The sequence below is a fragment of the Apostichopus japonicus genome, chromosome 3, assembly GCF_037975245.1.
Source record: "Apostichopus japonicus isolate 1M-3 chromosome 3, ASM3797524v1, whole genome shotgun sequence".
NCBI classification, from domain to species: domain Eukaryota; kingdom Metazoa; phylum Echinodermata; class Holothuroidea; order Aspidochirotida; family Stichopodidae; genus Apostichopus; species Apostichopus japonicus.
Window position 1 is genome coordinate 10,796,816 of NC_092563.1, and position 18,647 is coordinate 10,815,462.

Below are 18,647 nucleotides of genomic sequence, written 5' to 3' on the forward strand. Positions count from 1 at the left end.
GATGAAGTGTAACCTGCAGAGACTATTCGTGGCAAAGTAGCGTAAATGCAAGTTTTATATTTGTTGTACCATGATTGATATTGATAATTGTACAGACAGAGCAAAGATATGAAATTAGGAATCGAAATTAGAACTTCCAACTTATTGAGATACTGCGTCATTGATGCTCTTGTTTTTTATTTGTTACTGAGTGTGCAAAAATTTCTTATAAAGTTTAATAAATTTGCATGTTGTAGAGCAACTTCTTTAACATTGATTTGATTATATTTCTATTTGTCATTCAATTCTAAAATCTCATGATAACACACGGAGGGCCATAGCTTGACTGCAATCCAGTATGAAGGTTTCAGGGAGTCGACCTTGTCAAATTGTTGAAAATTATGCAAGCTGGTGATCCTTGCATTTGTGTTAACTTTACATCATGAATGAAGTTTCATGGAGCTCTACAGTACTATTAACCCTTTCAATGTGGTCACCTAAAGTGTTAGTGTTGAGTAGCACCCAAAGAATGGAAAATGAAGTAGTGAGTTTTGCATTTGTATAACCACATATAGTGTATTTGCTGACAGCAGTCAGTGATATGGACCACAATGAAAATGAGTTATTTTTACCTACTTTGCATTAAGTACCAATACAAACAATGTAAAGTGTGTATACAATAGTTGATGTGTTCCTGGCATATAAGTCAATTCATTTTCTTAATATTTTTTTCTTCTATACAGCAATTATGGATGTGGATATGTTTTCAAGGCATTCTGAGAATGGGTAGGTATTTTGTTTCTTCCAATATTATTCATGAGAGCCCCCCAGAATCGTTTGAAAAATTACTGGATTCTCCCAGTTCAATTCCCAGCTGAATTCTGCAAATAAAGATGCAATTTGCTATGGCCAACTATAAGTTTCTTTGATTCCATACTCAAGGCAAAATGAATCTATGTGATATTGTGTGAATGCTATGTCTTTGTACATAAACATGATAACTTACCAAAAGTACAGCTCAAACTTAATGGTATAGGCTAATTTGGTTGTAGGTGCCCCTCAATAAGCTCGACACTTTGAGCAGTTTTAGTAGTTGTCAAAGGTAATTTGAGGTCAACAGGAGGCAAAATTTGAAAACCTAGCTATGATGAACCTCATGTTTGGTTACAGGGCAAGTAACCTACTGTACTGTATGCAGTCTATTGTGTGTACATGCATGTATGTGTGTTTGTGATGCCCTCCTAACACAATAGCTCAAGATAGGTAACCTCTGCAGTTCTCATATTTGGCATGTGACTTCCCTATAAGAACATGTTAAGGTTGGAGGTTAAAAGTTCATTTGGAAATGTGAAAATCTCAAAAATGCTGTGACCAGAACCTGAACATCAAAGGAGCTCATATATTCATGGTAGGATAGCCTTACATAGTGTACAGTTTTTTCACAATTTGGTGTAGGACAGAGTCCATTTAAGGTCACTACAGTGAAGCTGCAGTGACCTCATACTCAGAATGAACATCCACCTCAGTGAGTCCAATAAATGTAATGTTTTTTGAAGAGGTCAAAGAATGATATAGGTCAAATGTCTGAAAATATTTTGAATATGAATAAATAATATAAGTAAATCTTGGATGAACGTCGTAATTGGTATAAATAAAGGTGTCCCATTGTGATGTGGTTGTTTTACATAAGTTTGGCGAACATAGTTGGGCCTACTTCTGCTCAGTGAAGTGGCTGAATATACAATACACTCTACTTTTGAAAGAATCGTGAACAATCCATACAGTATGTCAGAAGATTCTGCTTTAGAGTTGATACTCTTTAGTTGGGTGACTTCACAGTAAACACACTGGACCCTTGTATTGACAACTTTTCCAAATTGAAGCTTGTCATATGTACTTGTAAGCTTGGAAGTCACTCTGGTTTCTTCATATATGTATTCCTTGATGAAAGTAAGGGAAATCTAGATGATGGTGATGGCACATGTGTGTTTGGGCAGGGTGGGGTGGGGGTTTGTTTGTGACACCTTGTCTTGTAAGTACGATAACTCATTGAAACATAGGAAGGTGCCATTTCATATGCACATGTCTCACAGACTATCAGAATGAAAGGTCAAAGGTAAAATGAAAGCAACAAGATGGAAATCCAGTTGCATATATTCCCAAACACCCTTCATGAACAATTGATTATGTGCTGTGCTACAGTACATAAAATCATCTTTAAACTTAATACTGTTTTTTAAATTCTTGCCGGAGTCAAAAGGAATTTGTGCTATGGTAATGGTGTGTGTATGTATCTACCGCCCTTGCCTTGTAAACACCATAACGCAATAATGCATGTTGATAACTTCATACGTAGTATGTGGGTTCATCTTAGTGAGTGGAACATACCTATTGTTTCTCATGGAGATTAAAGGTCATGCAATGTTATCAAGTTAAACTTTAAAACCTTATAAATATAGCTTTATCATTGAAGGTTGGTTGAATTTCATACTTGATATGTGGGTTGAAAAAGTGAAGGGGTGGGGGTAGGGTGAAGAATTTAGTGCAAGAACCTTGCTGCTCACCACTGTCAACCATGGTCAAATCTTCTTAATGTAGTGTTACAGTACTTTTACATGTTCTCATATGAAACCTGATGTAGCCGGCCAAAAACGCAGTGACCAGGCGTAAATATATTTTTAGGTTTGAAAAGATTCCAAGTGGCACCTTCCCATGAGGGTAGGGCCAGTTTACTCTGAGATCGTGGGCACAACTTAAAAAGGCGGAATGCTCACACAAAAACAAACAAATAAAGGTAAAGTGGTTTGTTTACTATGCACATGGACGTTGTATTAATATCAATGGGGTTACTTAAACTTAATGTGAAATTATATAAATGGGTGTAACATACATATCTCGGAGCTCTTACTTCTTTATAACAACTCCACTGAACTTAATGGAAAAAGAATACTTATCAGTCCCAACGAAAAAATAATAACAAAATCATGGCGCGGGTTGACCGAATGCATTAGTACTCTCCCAGTCTGGGTATTTCTTTTGAGGTGTCTCCCCTCAGCACACTCTTGTTCGGCCAGATGTGTCAAGAAGATCTCCAAAGTTTCTCGCCTCTTGGTAGTTGTGCCGACGGCCCCCTTACATCATCGTCCATGAGCCCCTTCCAAAACACTATCCTAACGGTCCGGTCCACCTCTTCTGCAGAGATCCCTCCTCTGTCTTTGGCCTTCAAATCTTTTGGCTTTCTAATCTACACCCAAATGCTGCAGTAGTTTCCCCTTTCTGCTGGTGTGTATTATAGGCCTTTGCTAGCAAGTCTGTCCCTGATTCCACAGTTCCATAAATCCCCTCCAGCTTCTCCTCCATACTTGAGTTTGGGCCTTAATGTCTAACTACCCTAGCCCCTTGGCTCCTCAGGGAATTCCTAACTACATTCTCTATTACCTCCTTAGTGTGCATTTCTTTTTGCAGGAGACAAGAGATCTCATACTCCCACATTTGTCTCCGCTTTATTTATTGTTAGTCTCCCCAGCAAAGATCAAAATTCTTCAGGGTTGGATGATGGTGGTCCCATGGGTTGGCGGGCTGGGGGAACTGATCCCTCTGAAGATAAGCTCAGGCTATCATCTTTTGCACTGTGTAACCTGCTAGCTTCAAGGCTTTGATCATGTCTTGTCGAGACATGTCGCTTAAGGGTCTTTGTATTGAAAGGCTGAGGGAAATTCCCTTGAAAAAGTCAACATTCAGATCTGTCACTGCCTTTTGAGCTGTCTCTGCAGACACATACTCACACTTGTAAACCAAGCTAGGGTCACCATTAAACCTGAAGGATTTTACTTCCCCTACTCTACCCATAAAATTCTTCAACTCTTCCAAGTCAATGTCCATGGGGATACCCTTAGCAGTTACAACCTTACCTTCCATGGTTTCTATGGTTAAGCAAGGGAAGACTGGAGTAATATATATTAGTGTACACTCAGAAGGTCAAAAGTGTGAAGGCATGTGAAGGAATAATGGATGTAAACTATTTAGGGTTATACTGTGAGGTAAGCTATTCTAGAAACCTCTCTGCAAAGACTGAAATGTATGCTACAGGCTCAGTTGTAACATTAGTATTACTCATACAAAAGCAAACTGGCCCAACCCTCATGGGAAGGTGTCACTTGTAATATATTTACGCCTGGTCACTGCATTTTTGGCCTGCTACACTGACATGGAATCACTTACAGGTAGTCATTTGCTTTGTTGTTTGTATTAACATAACAGTGGTGCACATTAGGAAGCTACTGAAAGATTAATGGTTGAGGCCATTTCCTAAGAGAGTTTGATTTTGTAGGTGCCCAACATTGCAACAGGCAACTACATTTTCATCATTTATTTGCTTGGTACTCTTTTTGGTAATTTGAAGGAACCAGGTAAATGATTCATCAAAGCTGTGGTAGTCAGAAATGTTGGTGAGGAGGGAGGAGTGGGCAGAATGATCCCCTTTCCACTCTATGCTCGTTTCCAGTTTGTATGACTATGCATAATGATCTTCATGGTACCTTTTTTCCTAGGAGTGATGGTTTTATTACAATGGAAAGTTTTGTTGACTTATGCAAAGCTTTGTTCCTTCCGGGTGACCTTCTGAAGCAGGAGCTGACAGAGACTGTATTTAAACAATACAACACAAAACAGGTAATGGTTGTATTATATCAACAAATCTGAGTTCTTGCATGTTATATCTGTATGAAGATGCTGGAATGTTCAAAGCTGCACCTGCGTTTGTGGTTTCGATGATAATTGTAACCTTTGCATTCATGATGGCGTATGTGTGTGTAAGTGTGTGCGCGAGCGTGCGTTTGATTTGTATTCTGACAGAGGACTTGACCAAAAGAATTCCAGGTCCTCGGATGTGATTTCTAAAGAATCAATTAGAATTTTAATGTATGGGGTATTGTTAAGGTTAGGGTACGTGGATTTGAACAATGGAAAAATCAATGGGGTCCTCGGTCTGAATGAAAAACAAACGTGTGTGCGTGTGTGTGTGAGTGCTGTTGTGACGCTCAGCATGTAAACATGATATCTCAAAGACAATTTCATATTTGGTGTGTAGAAGTACCACATCAAGTAAAAGAAGCCTATTGTTTTTGGTGTAGGTCAAATGTCATTTGGGGTCACCAGGGGTCAAATTGTGAAAACCTTGTAAACACGATATCTCAAGACGGAAAGCTTGGGAGGACCTCATACAGTATTTAGTGTGTAGAAGTACCACATTGAGTACAAGAAACCAATTGTATTTGGTGGGGGCCAAAGGTCTTAGAACTGAGGTCACCAGGGGTGAAATTGTGAAAACCTCATAAACATGATATCTCAAGAAGGGAATTATAGGCAGACCTTGTATTAAGTGTGTAGAAGTACCACATTGAGTTAAAGAAGCCTTTTGGTTTTGGTGAAGGTCAAAGGTTATTTTAATCAGAGGACAAATTATGAACCCTTATAAACATGTACACCCTCACACTATGCATTATGACAGATTCATAAAGAAAACTGCTCATGTTACATCATCGAAACCACAATGCATTTTTGGTTCCTTGCTTTAGCAAAAGGAACCTATGCAGTCAGGTTGGCGTGTGTGTGTATGTATGTATGTATGTATGTGTGTACTTGTAAGACCTGTCAATCGGGGATAATCGTATGGATACACACCTTCCAACTGGGGATACACCCCCAAATGGGGATATCCCCATTTGTCAAATCCCCATTCTCAATGTGCGAAACCATCCACAACATCGCAGAAGTGCCTCCTTTAATTTTCTAAATGATTAAAAAATTTCACCACTTTCATACTTCAAATCCGCATGTCTGGTGTGTTTGTTTAACAAAGATACAGTAGGTGTCTCAGCTCTGATTACTATAGCGCCCTCAGCTTTATACACACGGATGACGCATGTCCCCAGTTAACAGGTTAAGAGAGATATACACGTTTTTCCCGGTTGACTACTACAGCAGCAAACACACTTCCCCAGTTGGATACCAAAATGCCAAATACACATTAGTGTCTGCTTGTATATGCAGTGCTTACTACTATTTGACCATGTTGTCATCACTATACATGACATTGAACATGTGGGAACTGGGAACCTGAAACGTACAGTACCATTTGAAGATTACTGAATGGTAAGATATTATCTTTTTCTTGTTTTCAATCCATTTTGGTGATATTCCCTAGGTATATGTGGCTTTCATCCGTAGGTTCTTCCCCATTTTCATAGTAATACACCCGAAAGTAACTTGGAAAAGCTGTGCCAGGCCTAACAAGCTATATTCAGTGTAGGCTACTTGTTTTCTATTAGGATATAGTGTAAAGCATTACTATTAGCCTAATAGTATTACTATTAGCCTAACATCTCTAATATGCAACTAAACTCAGGCTTTATGTGATGTAGGATAGGTAGGCCTAGCCAATCAAACCAATTGTAAGATAAAATTGCCTAGCCCTAGAAAAGAGAAAGTATTTGGAGAGGTTTTTTTTTACATATATGCTAGGTTTCTTTGAACTTGAGGTGTCTATGCATTGTTCAAATACTAATAATTAAATAATTTTATCAAGTTTCATTGGTGCATGATGATTACGGTAAGTTAAGAAGAAGTCATCTCTTAGGAATATGTATTTGAAACTACTATATAGGCATATTGTTGGAGTAACCATATTGTACATAATATTTAGCACATATGTTTTCATTGTTGATTTTCACAGATTTTCCACAGATTCTATGGACAAGTACGAGGCAACATTATTGTTAGCACTTTCTGCAGTGATATGTTGCATCCTTTTTGTTTTCCTAATTTTTGTGGTGGCGTATATTAAAGAATATCATATATAAATCGGCAGTGTAAGTATACATTGGTGACTTTATTATTTGACCCCAAAATTCACACAGACTGTTGCATTTCTACCTGTCAGTTCAAATATTAAAAGCAAACTGCAAAGGCTATACTACAAACCTTCCCTAAACAGACAGTTTGCTGTGCATCTACATCAATTAAATCACCATGTGGTAGTTATGTAGATTCTTAACGGTACCTTTTTACAATTTAGTCAGTTAAAAATCCCTTGATTGTCAAAGTCACTGTTTACTGCAATGAACATTTTATCTTTCTGGTTTGACGTCTAAAGATAAATGACATTGTAATAATTATTTGTTTTATTTATTTCCTCTCTTTATAATTAGTGTTAAAGATGACATCTGGGCAAAAGATTAACAAACGAGTAAGTAAATTGATTGCTTTTTTTCTGTAATATACCTATGAATCTCTGTAGTCAACACAGTTATTAATTATTCTCTGTTACAGTTTAAGACTACTCTTGTAATGTATGCGTTCTATGTTTACTTCAATTCTAGGTAAGTTCACGCCTGCAGCTGCGAAATGAGAAGTATCTACCTCTACATGCAGATCCTCCTGGGTTTATGGTGAAGTTACTACCAGAAAAAGGTATGTGAAGTGCTGCACATTGTTGGATCTATTCTGACTATACATGTGTAAAAATCATTAAATAATTGCAGAGAGGTCATGTTTTTTTTATGGTTGGTCCCCCACGCTATCTCTTTTTCTCATTGGAAAACTTACCTTCATTTATGTAATTTGGATTGCAACATCCCCAACCCTTATTGAAATGCTTGTCTACATATCATCCACCAATTTTATCAACCTCAGGTGTAAAAGATTGACTATAGAATTTCTCAGGCATTGTTGCATTGATTTATACTTTCTATTAATTTCTGAATAATACCAACTTCCTATTTGCTGATAGGTCGAGCAGTTTTTACAACAAAAAATGTTTTACACGGGGAACCCTTACTTGCATATGGCGGAGAGCTTATTTCTGGGGAAGCTGGGGAAAGACGCGAGGCGAGAGAACAAAGTGGATTCAGATATTTTTTTACCTGGAAAGGAAAACAACTGTGGTGAGTACTAAGAGTTCTCTGTATACATGCTACACATATATGTTAGTGCTTTAATACATAAATATCATGTATCTGTTTTGTCCTTGTCGCCCTGGAATTTTACTATATTTGCATAATATCAATTTCTTCTGAGTTTTATGAAACACAGCAAGTAATATAGGAGATATACCTGCATCATGGGATAGTTTTTAATGTTATATCATGTAGTGAAATTTTTTGACAAGAAATTAATAAATTGTGAGACAAGTTTATATATTGCATGGATTCTGGTACACGCTGTTATAAGTTTGTAATGCTGTATACTTTACAATAAAGCATATAGTACCAGAGGAGGAGATACACCTACAATTGTAATACATAATGTAATATCATATGGACTTTTGTATTGTTCCGTTTCATTCAATTGTATAGTATTCAATACTACATACAGTTTATACCATGTATCAGATACACCTTCAATTGGGGATACACCTGCATTTGGGATATCTTTCATGTTAATAGAAAGATATACACATAATATGTCCCCATATGATATAACATTAATGTAACACAAGTAAATGACTCATTTTAACAAATATGGATATATGTTCTCATGTGACATGAAAGATATCCCCAAATGCAGGTGTATCCCCAATTGAAGGTGTATCTGATACATGGTATAAACTGTAGTATTGTATACTATACAACATGATTTAATGGAACAATACACAAATCCAAATGATATCACAAGTAAATGACTCATTTTAACAAATATGGATATGTTCTCATGTGACATGAAAGATATCCCCAAATGCAGGTGTATCCCCAATTGAAGGTGTATCTGATACATGGTATAAACTGTATGTAGTAAATTGTATACTATACAACATGAATTAATGGAACAATACACAAATCCAAATGATATCACAAGTAAATGACTCATTTTAACAAATATGGATATGTTCTCATGTAACATGAAAGATATCCCCAAATGCAGGTGTATCCCCAATTGAAGGTGTATCTGATACATGGTAAAAACTGTATGTAGTATTGTTTACTATACAACATGAATTAATGGAACAATACACAAATCCAAATGATATCACAAGTAAATGACTCATTTTAACAAATATGGATATGTTCTCATGTGACATGAAAGATATCCCCAAATGCAGGTGTATCCCCAATTGAAGGTGTATCTGATACATGGTAAAAACTGTATGTAGTATTGTATACTATACAACATGAATTAATGGCACAATACACAAATCCAAATGATATCACAAGTAAATGACTCATTTTAACAAATATGGATATGTTCTCATGTAACATGAAAGATATCCCCAAATGCAGGTGTATCCCTAATTGAAGGTGTATCTGATACATGGTAAAAACTGTATGTAGTATTGCATACTATACAACATGATTTAATGGAACAATACACAAATCCAAATGATATCACAAGTAAATGACTCATTTTAACAAATATGGATATGTTCTCATGCGACATGAAAGATATCCCCAAATGCAGGTGTATCCCCAATTGAAGGTGTATCTGATACATGGTAAAAACTGTATGTAGTATTGTATAATATACAACATGATTTAATGGAACAATACACAAATCCAAATGATATCACAAGTAAATGACTCATTTTAACAAATCTGGATATGTCCTCATGTAACATGAAAGATATCCCCAAATGCAGGTGTATCCCCAATTGAAGGTGTATCTGATACATGGTATAAACTGTATGTAGTAATTTGTATACTATACAACATGAATTAATGGAACAATACACAAATCCAAATGATATCACAAGTAAATGACTCATTTTAACAAATATGGAGATGTTCTCATGTGACATGAAAGATATCCCCAAATGCAGGTGTATCCCCAATTGAAGGTGTATCTGATACATGGTATAAACTGTATGTAGTAAATTGTATACTATACAACATGAATTAATGGAACAATACACAAATCCAAATGATATAACAAGTAAATGACTCATTTTAACAAATATGGATATGTTCTCATGTAAAATGAAAGATATCCCCAAATGCAGGTGTATACCCTATTGATGGTATACATTGTATATTGTGTTGTAGATTATAGGCTTACAGCAATGTGAAATTAAAAATATGTAGAAACATGCATAAGATTGAATGTCACACTTAATGACAATTGTGTTGCCGACGTTGGCCCAGTGGCTGCTGACCACAAGTTTGCCGCAAGCGACATGCCGCCCTCACACCACCAGCTGGCCGCTGCGGTGTAAGGAAGGCTCGCTGCTGCCGTCATGCTGCCTCTCTGCTGTCGGCGGCTTGCTTTCTGGGCTCTTGAAGCTTGTTCTTCACTTCATTTTATTTTGTTTCCTCTATCTGTATACAGCCGAGATGCCTCTATTGAACCAAAAAGAAGCCCCAGGCTCGGAAGACTAGTGAATCATGGCTGGAAAACACAAGTCAATAGCAAAATGAAAATTGTTGAAGGACCTGACTCAAAGCCAAATCTTGTCTTATTTGCGTTGAAAGACATTCCAACTAACTCTGAGATCCTGTATGATTACGGCATTCCAGATTCTTTCAAGTTCCCACAACCACCTGAATATGTTTTCCAACTAGAAAATGAAAAAGTGGCTGAAGGCCCCCCGACTGCTTCTCCAGACGATGTCATCGATGACATGGAGGTCACAAAAGAAATGAGTGGTGAATCAGGCAGTGACTCAGAAGTTCCAGATTCTATCCCTGACAACGATAACACAAAAGATGACTTCTTACCAGGATTGCCTGTGACAAGGTCTTCGAGAACCATTTCAGAAAGTATGAATTCTGAGAGAACACAGTCTAGCAAACAAAATGACGCAGCTTCATTAGACACAGATGACATGGAGGTCACAGAAGAAATGAGTGGTAAATCAGGCAGTGACTCAGAAGTTCCAGATTCTACCCCTGACAATGATAACACAAAAGATGACTACTTACCAGGATTGCCTGTGACAAGGTCGTCGAGAACCAGTTCAGAAAGTATGAATTCTGAGAGAACACAGTCTAACATACAAAATGATGCAGCTTCATCAGCAAAAGATGACATGGAGGTCACAAAAGAAATGAGTGGTGAATCAGGCAGTGACTCAGGCAGTGAATCCAGCAGTGACTCCGTCAGTGACTCAGAAGTCTCAGATTCTGATACTAACTATGATAACCCACAAGATCACTACTTGTTCGGATTGCCTGTGACAAGGTCTTCCAGAAGCATTGCAGATGCAGACAACAGAGAACATAGAAGGAAACCGGTGAAAGAGGTGGGAGATGATGGCAGTTCTGACTCTGGAGATAATACCACTGGTAATGAAAGTAAGATCTATGTAATGAGAACCAATAACGACGGAGAAAAAAGATGTTATGACAAGGTGGCATATTGTTTGTTCTGCTCAAAGCCACAGAAGAAATTGCAAGTTCACCTTGAACAACATGAAACCGAGATGGAAGTTGGACAATACCAAGCAGAGAGATCAAAGCAACAGAGGCTCATGCTCCTGACAAAGCTACGGAACAGAGGGAATCATAAACATAACTACGAAGTGATGGAAGAAGGAAAAGGAGGTCTTGTTGTTGTTTACAGGCCAAACTATGAGGCAAACCCCAATGACTACCAACCTTGCTGCCAGTGCTTAGGCTGGTATGCAAGAACAGAAATGTGGAAACATAGATGCCTCTTCAGTACCAAGGATAAAGATGGTATAACAACAAAGAAGAGAGTAAACAATGTGCAAGCTGGCAGGCTTTTGTTGCCACCAGCAGTCAATACACAAGTACCTGACTTACTTCATCGCATTTTGGCAGGCTTAAGACATGATTCTGTGGCATTATGCATCAAAAACGACAAGTTGATAGTGGATTTGGGAAAGAAGTTATCTTTCAAGCTGGCACACGATGAAGAAAACTTCAACAGCATTAGATGTAAATTGCGTGAAGTTGCTAGGTTGGTATTAGAGTATAGACTAACCACTGGCATAGATGATGCAGGCCTTGCAGCTCTCATTTCGCCAACTGCCTTTGATGATGTTTTGCATGCTGTGAGGCAAGTCTCTGGATTTAACAATGACACACATCTCTTCCAAACGCCCAGCTTAGCTTTAAAGCTTGGACATTCTTTGAAGAAAGCTGCAAACATATTGCTGAGCAGAGCAATAAAAGAATCAAGCTCTACAATTGAAAAGTCTAGCAGGGATTTCATCACCCTTTGTGAGAAAGAGTGGGACTTCCAAGTTTCTTCCCATGCACTTCGAACCATGTACCAACAGAAGAGGAACAACCCAAAGATGCTTCCACTCACATCTGATGTCGTCTCATTATCCACCTACTTGCGCAAAGAAACTGAAACCTACTTGGAAAGGTTGGATAGTGAATTGCCTGAAGTAGACAAGATGGATTTTTGGAAGAAGTTGAATAAAGTCATCTTGACTCATCTCATTGTATTTAACCGCAGAAGACAGGGTGAAGTATCAAAGATGACTGTAGATGACTTCAATCAAGTCAAGAAAGGGGAATCACATCTGGTGGAAGGCCAGATGGAGATGATGGCACAGTGGGAACAAGAGCTGGTGAAAGTTCTATGGAGAGTTGAGGTTGTAGGCAAGAGAGGAAGGACTGTCCCTGTTCTGATGACTGACTTTGTAAAGTCTAGCATCGACACTCTCATGAAATATCGCAATGGAGCTCAAGTCAGTGAAACAAACAAGTATTTATTTGCAGTAGCTAAGTTGGACACCAATTCACATATCAGAGGGAGTGACTGCTTGCGTGAGCACTCAAATTTGTGTGGGGCAAAACAGCCAGCGTTACTGAGATCAACAAGATTACGGAAGCACATTGCAACTATGTCACAACTAATGAATCTGCGAGACAATGAACTTGATGTTCTGTCAAACTACATGGGACACGATATCCATGTCCATCGCAACTTTTATCGATTACCAGATTGTGCACAGCAAGTTGCCAAGATTTCAAAGATTCTTTTTGCCATGGAAGGTAAAGGCGGGAACCCTGTCCAGTTGCTTGGAAAAGCAAAGAGCATTGATGAGTTACAGATTGATCCAAATGAAGGTAAATCGACACGAGGTTTGACCTAACACCTAAAGTAGATGTACAGTTTACTTTGTTATCTATGAGTTAGTCAAATTTGTATATAAGAGAGATTGGTTTTACATTCTTAATACAGTAGTTTTCATTCTTGGGCTAATAGCTATTTGTTCGTCTGTTACATCAAATCTGTGCCCTGTATTATTGGTACAGTATATTCGTTTATTAAGTAGCACGGGAAGAATAGTAAATGATGTGATTTTAAACATGAAGCTAATAAAGTGAAGTTGCTGTAAAATAGTCAAAGACTTATTTCGTTTATTGACAGAATTAGAAGTCAACCAGTCAATTGAGGAGTCCTCTGGTGAGGAGGATAGTGATGATGATTATCAGCCTGATCTGCCTGCTGGAAAAGGTAAGGTAGTAGCATATAATGAACAATTGCCATTACAACATATTATTATATTATTTAACTCGAGTATTTTTTAACAGAGGGAAATATGTAGTATATACTAGCCAAACAACATCTATCACAACAATCATTACATCTCATTTGTATCAAATATTTAATAATAACTGGCAAGCTTCGTTTCAAATTTTAGACTTCATACAATGTTCATGCATGACCATCATATACAACTTTAATAGATGTGTTGTTTGGTGGTAAAAATAGATTGAATTGTTCAATACTACAACAGGAAAGAATTCATGTGTTATCATGCAGTATCAAATGAACACAATTTCAGTTACAACATTTTAAAACTAGTAAGTTCCTGGATCATTCTAAAGTGGCTGACAACATAGTTCATTTTCAGTGAGGCATCATTCATCTTGAAGTATGAATGTCATTGTAGTTAAAATCAATTGCATTGATATATCCTGGAGAAATATTTGATTGACCCCATTTTAGGATATTAGTTTAGAGTGCTATAATTTGGCACTGACTAAAAGATGAATATTCTTCAATGCTGTAGGTATTGACACCTGCTGTCAGAAAGGGAAGAAATTCTTTGCTAATGTTAGTTAAATGTGTGTCTGTTTTGCAGTGCAAAAGAATGATGTTAACCAGATCTCATCAGCAGAATCAGAAGGATGTATCAAAAGAGGTAAGTAAGATGGGAAGTTTAGAACAATGGCAGATATTTGTTGTGAAATATCCATCACTTCTACTTTTTCATATGACAAAGACTGTTTCTGAGCTGCATGGAATATGAAGAAAGAGCACAAGAAACTTGAAGGAATTAGAAACTTAAAACAGAATGTTATCAAGTAGACACAAAAGCATTCAGGGGTACTATAACATGCTAAGAAACAAGTTTTTATCAAGATGCATTTAGCCTGACTTGAACTAGTATATTAATATTAGTTGGGGAATTTTTCAATTTGATGGAAAATCAATGTTTGCAATAGACATCAATACGTTTTATAACTAAATTGTATCATTTTTGCCTTATGAAGGTCAAAAGCGTAAAATGCTGGAAGGTTACGAGGAAAAGAGGAAGACACCTACAAGAAAGAAGTGGACAGAGCTGGAACGAACTGCCGTATTGAAACATCTTCATTCTTTTATTGAAAAGAGAAAGCTTCCCGGTAAGAGGGAAATTGACAAATGTCTTGCAGCTGAAAAATGCCTTCGAAACAGAAGTTGGAAGAATGTCAAGGACTTTGTTAGAAACCATATTAAAACCAGAGCGTCCACTTCTAAATCATTCAAGTACTGATTGTTCTTTTCTCTACCTTGACAGTCTCACTTTTATTCAAAACATTGTTTTCAAAGGTTATCATAGATTTAAATAAGTTTATGCATCGCTTTGACTACCTGTAGCTCTTGTTAAATTTTACTGTTTTGCTGTTTTGAGTGTTACTGCTAATTTAATAGTTAATACCATAGTACCAAAAGTTTAAGATAAGGACATCCTTATGGGAAACAAATAGTTATTTCATTATGAAATGAGACATCAGAGAAAAACAAGGAGTAAATAGAACACTAGAATGGAAGAAACCTTTCAAGTTTCAAGTATATAATATATTTACATGCAACAGATGGCATGGAGCTTTAAAATGCATATATACAAGTAAACAATGTGTTATGACATACAGATTGATCTGAACTAAAGAACTGACACATGAAAGATTTGAAACAACAACCAGAATACTGTTTCATTATTGTCTATACAATCAGGTTGATTCCATTGAGTTTAGTTCAAGCTGGTCTTGTTCTGTTCTACTGTTACATATAAAAGATAAGTGTTTTGTTATTGTTTGTTAGTTTTTATTTTCTTTTGTTGCACCTTTCCCGTAAACTGTTATTCGGAACTTAAGGATAAATGCTCCTTACCTTAAATACATAATGCTCCTCAACCTTGAAAAGTTCTGGAAAGTTTTTTTTCCCTCCAGTATGTCAAACTTGAAACTTTTCAACTACAAGTAATCATGCAGTTAGATCAATGATACCTACAGGTGCTTGGACCCAGAAAGATAATGCTCTCAAACATGTTAAAATATCATGTGAAATATTTAATGCATGAAGACTCATCACTCATGAAACATAGTTTCTCTAATAACTTGCCAAGAATTTTACTGGTTTTATCACAACTATAACAAGAAAAGAAATATAATATGTGATGTTATCAGTGCATGATTGTGAATGATGATAGGATCATAGTTATGTCCTTGGAATCTCTTCAGATACAGAAAACCTAACATTTGTTACCCAGTATGACTGCAAACATCTTTTGCAACATTGTTTATGTAATAAAGGCATTAAGAAATGCATTTCATTGTATTGTTTTATTTCTTCATTTGTCTATTATTGATCATTAAGGGTATACTTAGTGCATGCTTTCAGTCACCCCAATGCCCCTCCCCCCTGTATTTGTTGTATTTTTTTTTTGGCTTTTAAGGAGCTAGATAAATTTATATGAGTATCTAGATGCTACTCCAAGATGAATCATTAGATTCACACTTCTGATACCATCATTCCAGACAAATGTTGTAATTATTCATATTTATTTGTGAAAGTTCTCACATCTTTAGTAAGTAATAGCAAGAGAAGGGCAGTTTCTCCAAGAGTTCATAGTATAAAAGTATTAGTGGGGATATCCCCCCTTTCATTGTAGTGGAACAAACTATGGAGTGTGTCTACATTTTCACTGTTTAGTGTCAATGTCCTGTGTATCCCCAATTTACTAGCTATAACACATACAAATATGCTGGTAAAAACCTAAGGAAACTTAAACATTTCTGTATGCCATACACATGAGGGAACCTCAACAGCAATAAGTGTGACTTGTTTAGGCTGAAAGTTACTAAACGAAGAAGTCCCCCATTCCCTGGTTCCAAACCCATATCCCCAATTGACAGGTCTTACAAGTATGCGTGTATGTGTGTGTGTGTGTGTGTCTGTGACACTTGCTTGGGTACGCTCTATCTCAATAAGGGAATGTTGGATTGAGGCCAAACTTGGACTATAGATCCGCCATATGGAGAAGGTGTGCCCTATTGTTTCTGGTGCCCACAAAGGTCACCAAAGGTCAGTTATGGTCCAAAAACCGAAAATATTAAAACTGCAATAACTCCCAGTGCCAATGTGTGACAAGATTGATATTTTGGGACAAGTTGTGAACTGGTTAGGGGAGCATTTTCAAACTTAACGGTCATGTGATCAAAGGTCACCAAAGGTCAATTAATGATAAAAAACTAGTATTTTTGCGATAACTTGAGAACGAAATGTCTGTTAGGGTTGGGAGTTGCTTCAATGTTATTCAATTGTCGACCCGCATCTGGGTGACCCTTGACCTCAATTTGACCTCTGGTGACCTTTACGTGTTTTTGGGGATTTTTACAGTTTTGATGCTATTTTCAGATGTCAAAGGTACCTTCTGATCATAAATGTCAATAGGTTGACCCCGTGTGACCTTTATGTGCGAAGTTATATGAGGTCAAAGTTTTTCGGTCAGAGTTAGGATGGTTGTACAGACTTGTCGTTTTGTTTTTTGGAATCAGGAGATTAAACTATATCTGAAACCAAGGTCAAAAGGTCAAAGGTCACATTAGAAAAAATGTGCTTATTTTGGGAGGAAACGAGCAAAAAAGGAAATGTTTGGTTTTGATGCTAGATTTGGATATCAAAGGTACCTTCCGATCAAAAATGTCAATTGGTTGACACCCATGTGACCTTCGTGTGTGAAGTTATACGAGGTCAAAGTTCATTTTCAGACATTTAATGCAACAACTCCCAGTTCCAAGGTGTGACATGGTTGATATTTTTGGACAAGTTGCAAATGGTATAGGGAAATATTTTCAAACTTAACGGTCATGTGATCCGAGGTCACCAAAGGTCAATTAATGTTAAAAAACTAGTATTTTTGGGGCAGAAAATGGGCAAAGAAAAAATGTTTGAATTTGTATAGTTTGATGCTCTAATTTAGGTCTCATCAATCAAAAATGTCAATAAGTTGACCCAAGGTGACCTTTGTATGTTAAGTTATATGAGGTCAAAGTTAATTTTCAGACATTTAGTGTAATAACTCCCAGTGCCAAGGTGTTACACAGTTGATATTTTGAGACAAGTTGCAAATGGTATAGGGGAATATTTTCAAACTTAAGGGTCATGTGATCCGAGGTCACCAAAGGTCAATTAATGATAAAAAAACTAGTATTTTTGCGATAACTTGAGAACAAATTGTCCGTTAGGGTTGGGAGTTGCTTCAGTGTAATCCAATTGTCGACCCGCATCTGGGTGACCCTTGACCTCAGTTTGACCTCTGGTGATCTTTTCGTGTTTTGTGGATTTTTACAGTTTCGATGCTATTTTCAGATGTTAAAGGTACCTTCTGATCATAAATGTCAATAGGTTGACCCCTGGATGAGCTTTGTGTGTGAAGTTATATGAGGTCAAAGTTAATTTTCACACATTTAATGCAATAACTCCCAGTGCCAAGGTGTGACAAGGTTTATTTTTTTGGACAAGTTGCAAATGGTATAGGGGAATATTTTCAAACTTAACGGTCATGTGGTCCAACGTCACCAAAGGTCAGCTAATGTTAAAAAAGTAGTATTTTGGGGGGAGAAAATGGGCAAGAAAAAATGTTTGAATTTTTACAGTCATGCTCTATTTAGGTCTCACCTTTCAAAAATGTCAATTGGTTGACCTTCGGGTGACCTTTGTGTGTGAAGTTACATACAAGTTCAAAGTTAATTTTTTTTAATTTAATGCAATTAAATCTCAATGCCAAGGTGTGACATGGTTGATATTTTGGGACAAGTTGTGAACGGGGTGGTGGAACATTTTGAAACTTAAAGGTCATGTCATCTGAGGTCACCAATGTTATCATATCTGTTGACACGCTTGTAGGTCTCTTATATTTCTTACATTTTCGACGCCATATTTAGATCTCAAAAGTGCCTTTTGATCCAAAATCCGATCACATTTTGTGATCACAAAAGTGTTGGCTATAGTGTTGGTTACTTTATGGGAACATGTAGGACCACAATTACTTGGACTATTTGAGCCCAATCTTGCTTGATAATATTATGTGTATTGTCATATACCCCAAGCAAGGAACCACAGTGCCCTTGGGCTCTTGTTGCATTTTGGTTTAACTTTCAAAGTTGGTACTTTTACAGATGGTTTTGTTTACTAGTTTTCCTTTTGAT

General features: G+C 37.0%; 2 protein-coding genes across 8 annotated transcripts in view; both read left to right on the plus strand.

The window, feature by feature from the left end:
• The window catches only part of LOC139963117 (nicotinamidase-like), a 71,599-nt gene that overhangs the window by 9,947 nt on the left and 43,005 nt on the right, over positions 1-18,647 (plus strand). For all 5 annotated transcript variants that reach the window (XM_071963674.1, XM_071963666.1, XM_071963657.1 and 2 more), the window contains 2 exons: positions 723-765; positions 4,530-4,650. In XM_071963674.1, the coding sequence (XP_071819775.1) occupies positions 728-765; positions 4,530-4,650 (159 nt within the window). In that variant the 5' untranslated portion in view covers positions 723-727. The remainder of the gene's footprint in view (positions 1-722; positions 766-4,529; positions 4,651-18,647) is intronic.
• LOC139963106 (uncharacterized) lies at positions 5,586-17,003 on the plus strand. Of its 3 annotated transcripts, XR_011791503.1 has the most exons (10): positions 5,586-6,132; positions 6,713-6,848; positions 7,188-7,225; positions 7,359-7,449; positions 7,769-7,922; positions 10,297-13,013; positions 13,318-13,404; positions 14,036-14,095; positions 14,448-16,882; positions 16,930-17,003. XR_011791503.1 is itself a non-coding variant. In XM_071963637.1 (9 exons), exons 3-9 carry the CDS (start codon positions 7,196-7,198, stop codon positions 14,708-14,710), a joined length of 3,402 nt encoding a protein of 1,133 aa, XP_071819738.1. In that variant the 5' UTR covers positions 5,586-6,132; positions 6,713-6,848; positions 7,188-7,195; the 3' UTR covers positions 14,711-17,003. The 3 variants fall into 3 exon arrangements, 1 of the variants encoding a protein (XP_071819738.1); XM_071963637.1 differs by having other exon boundaries at positions 14,448-17,003; XR_011791504.1 differs by lacking the exon at positions 5,586-6,132 and having other exon boundaries at positions 6,148-6,848.

Bases quoted from the DNA above. Each gene is read 5' to 3' on its own strand.
- LOC139963106 (XM_071963637.1), top strand. From the start codon at position 7,196: ATGACATCTGGGCAAAAGATTAACAAACGA. The intron at 7,226-7,358 runs GTAAGTAAATTG...CTTCAATTCTAG, and splicing joins GGCAAAAGATTAACAAACGA to GTAAGTTCACGCCTGCAGCT. The intron at 7,923-10,296 runs GTGAGTACTAAG...ATCTGTATACAG, and splicing joins TGGAAAGGAAAACAACTGTG to CCGAGATGCCTCTATTGAAC.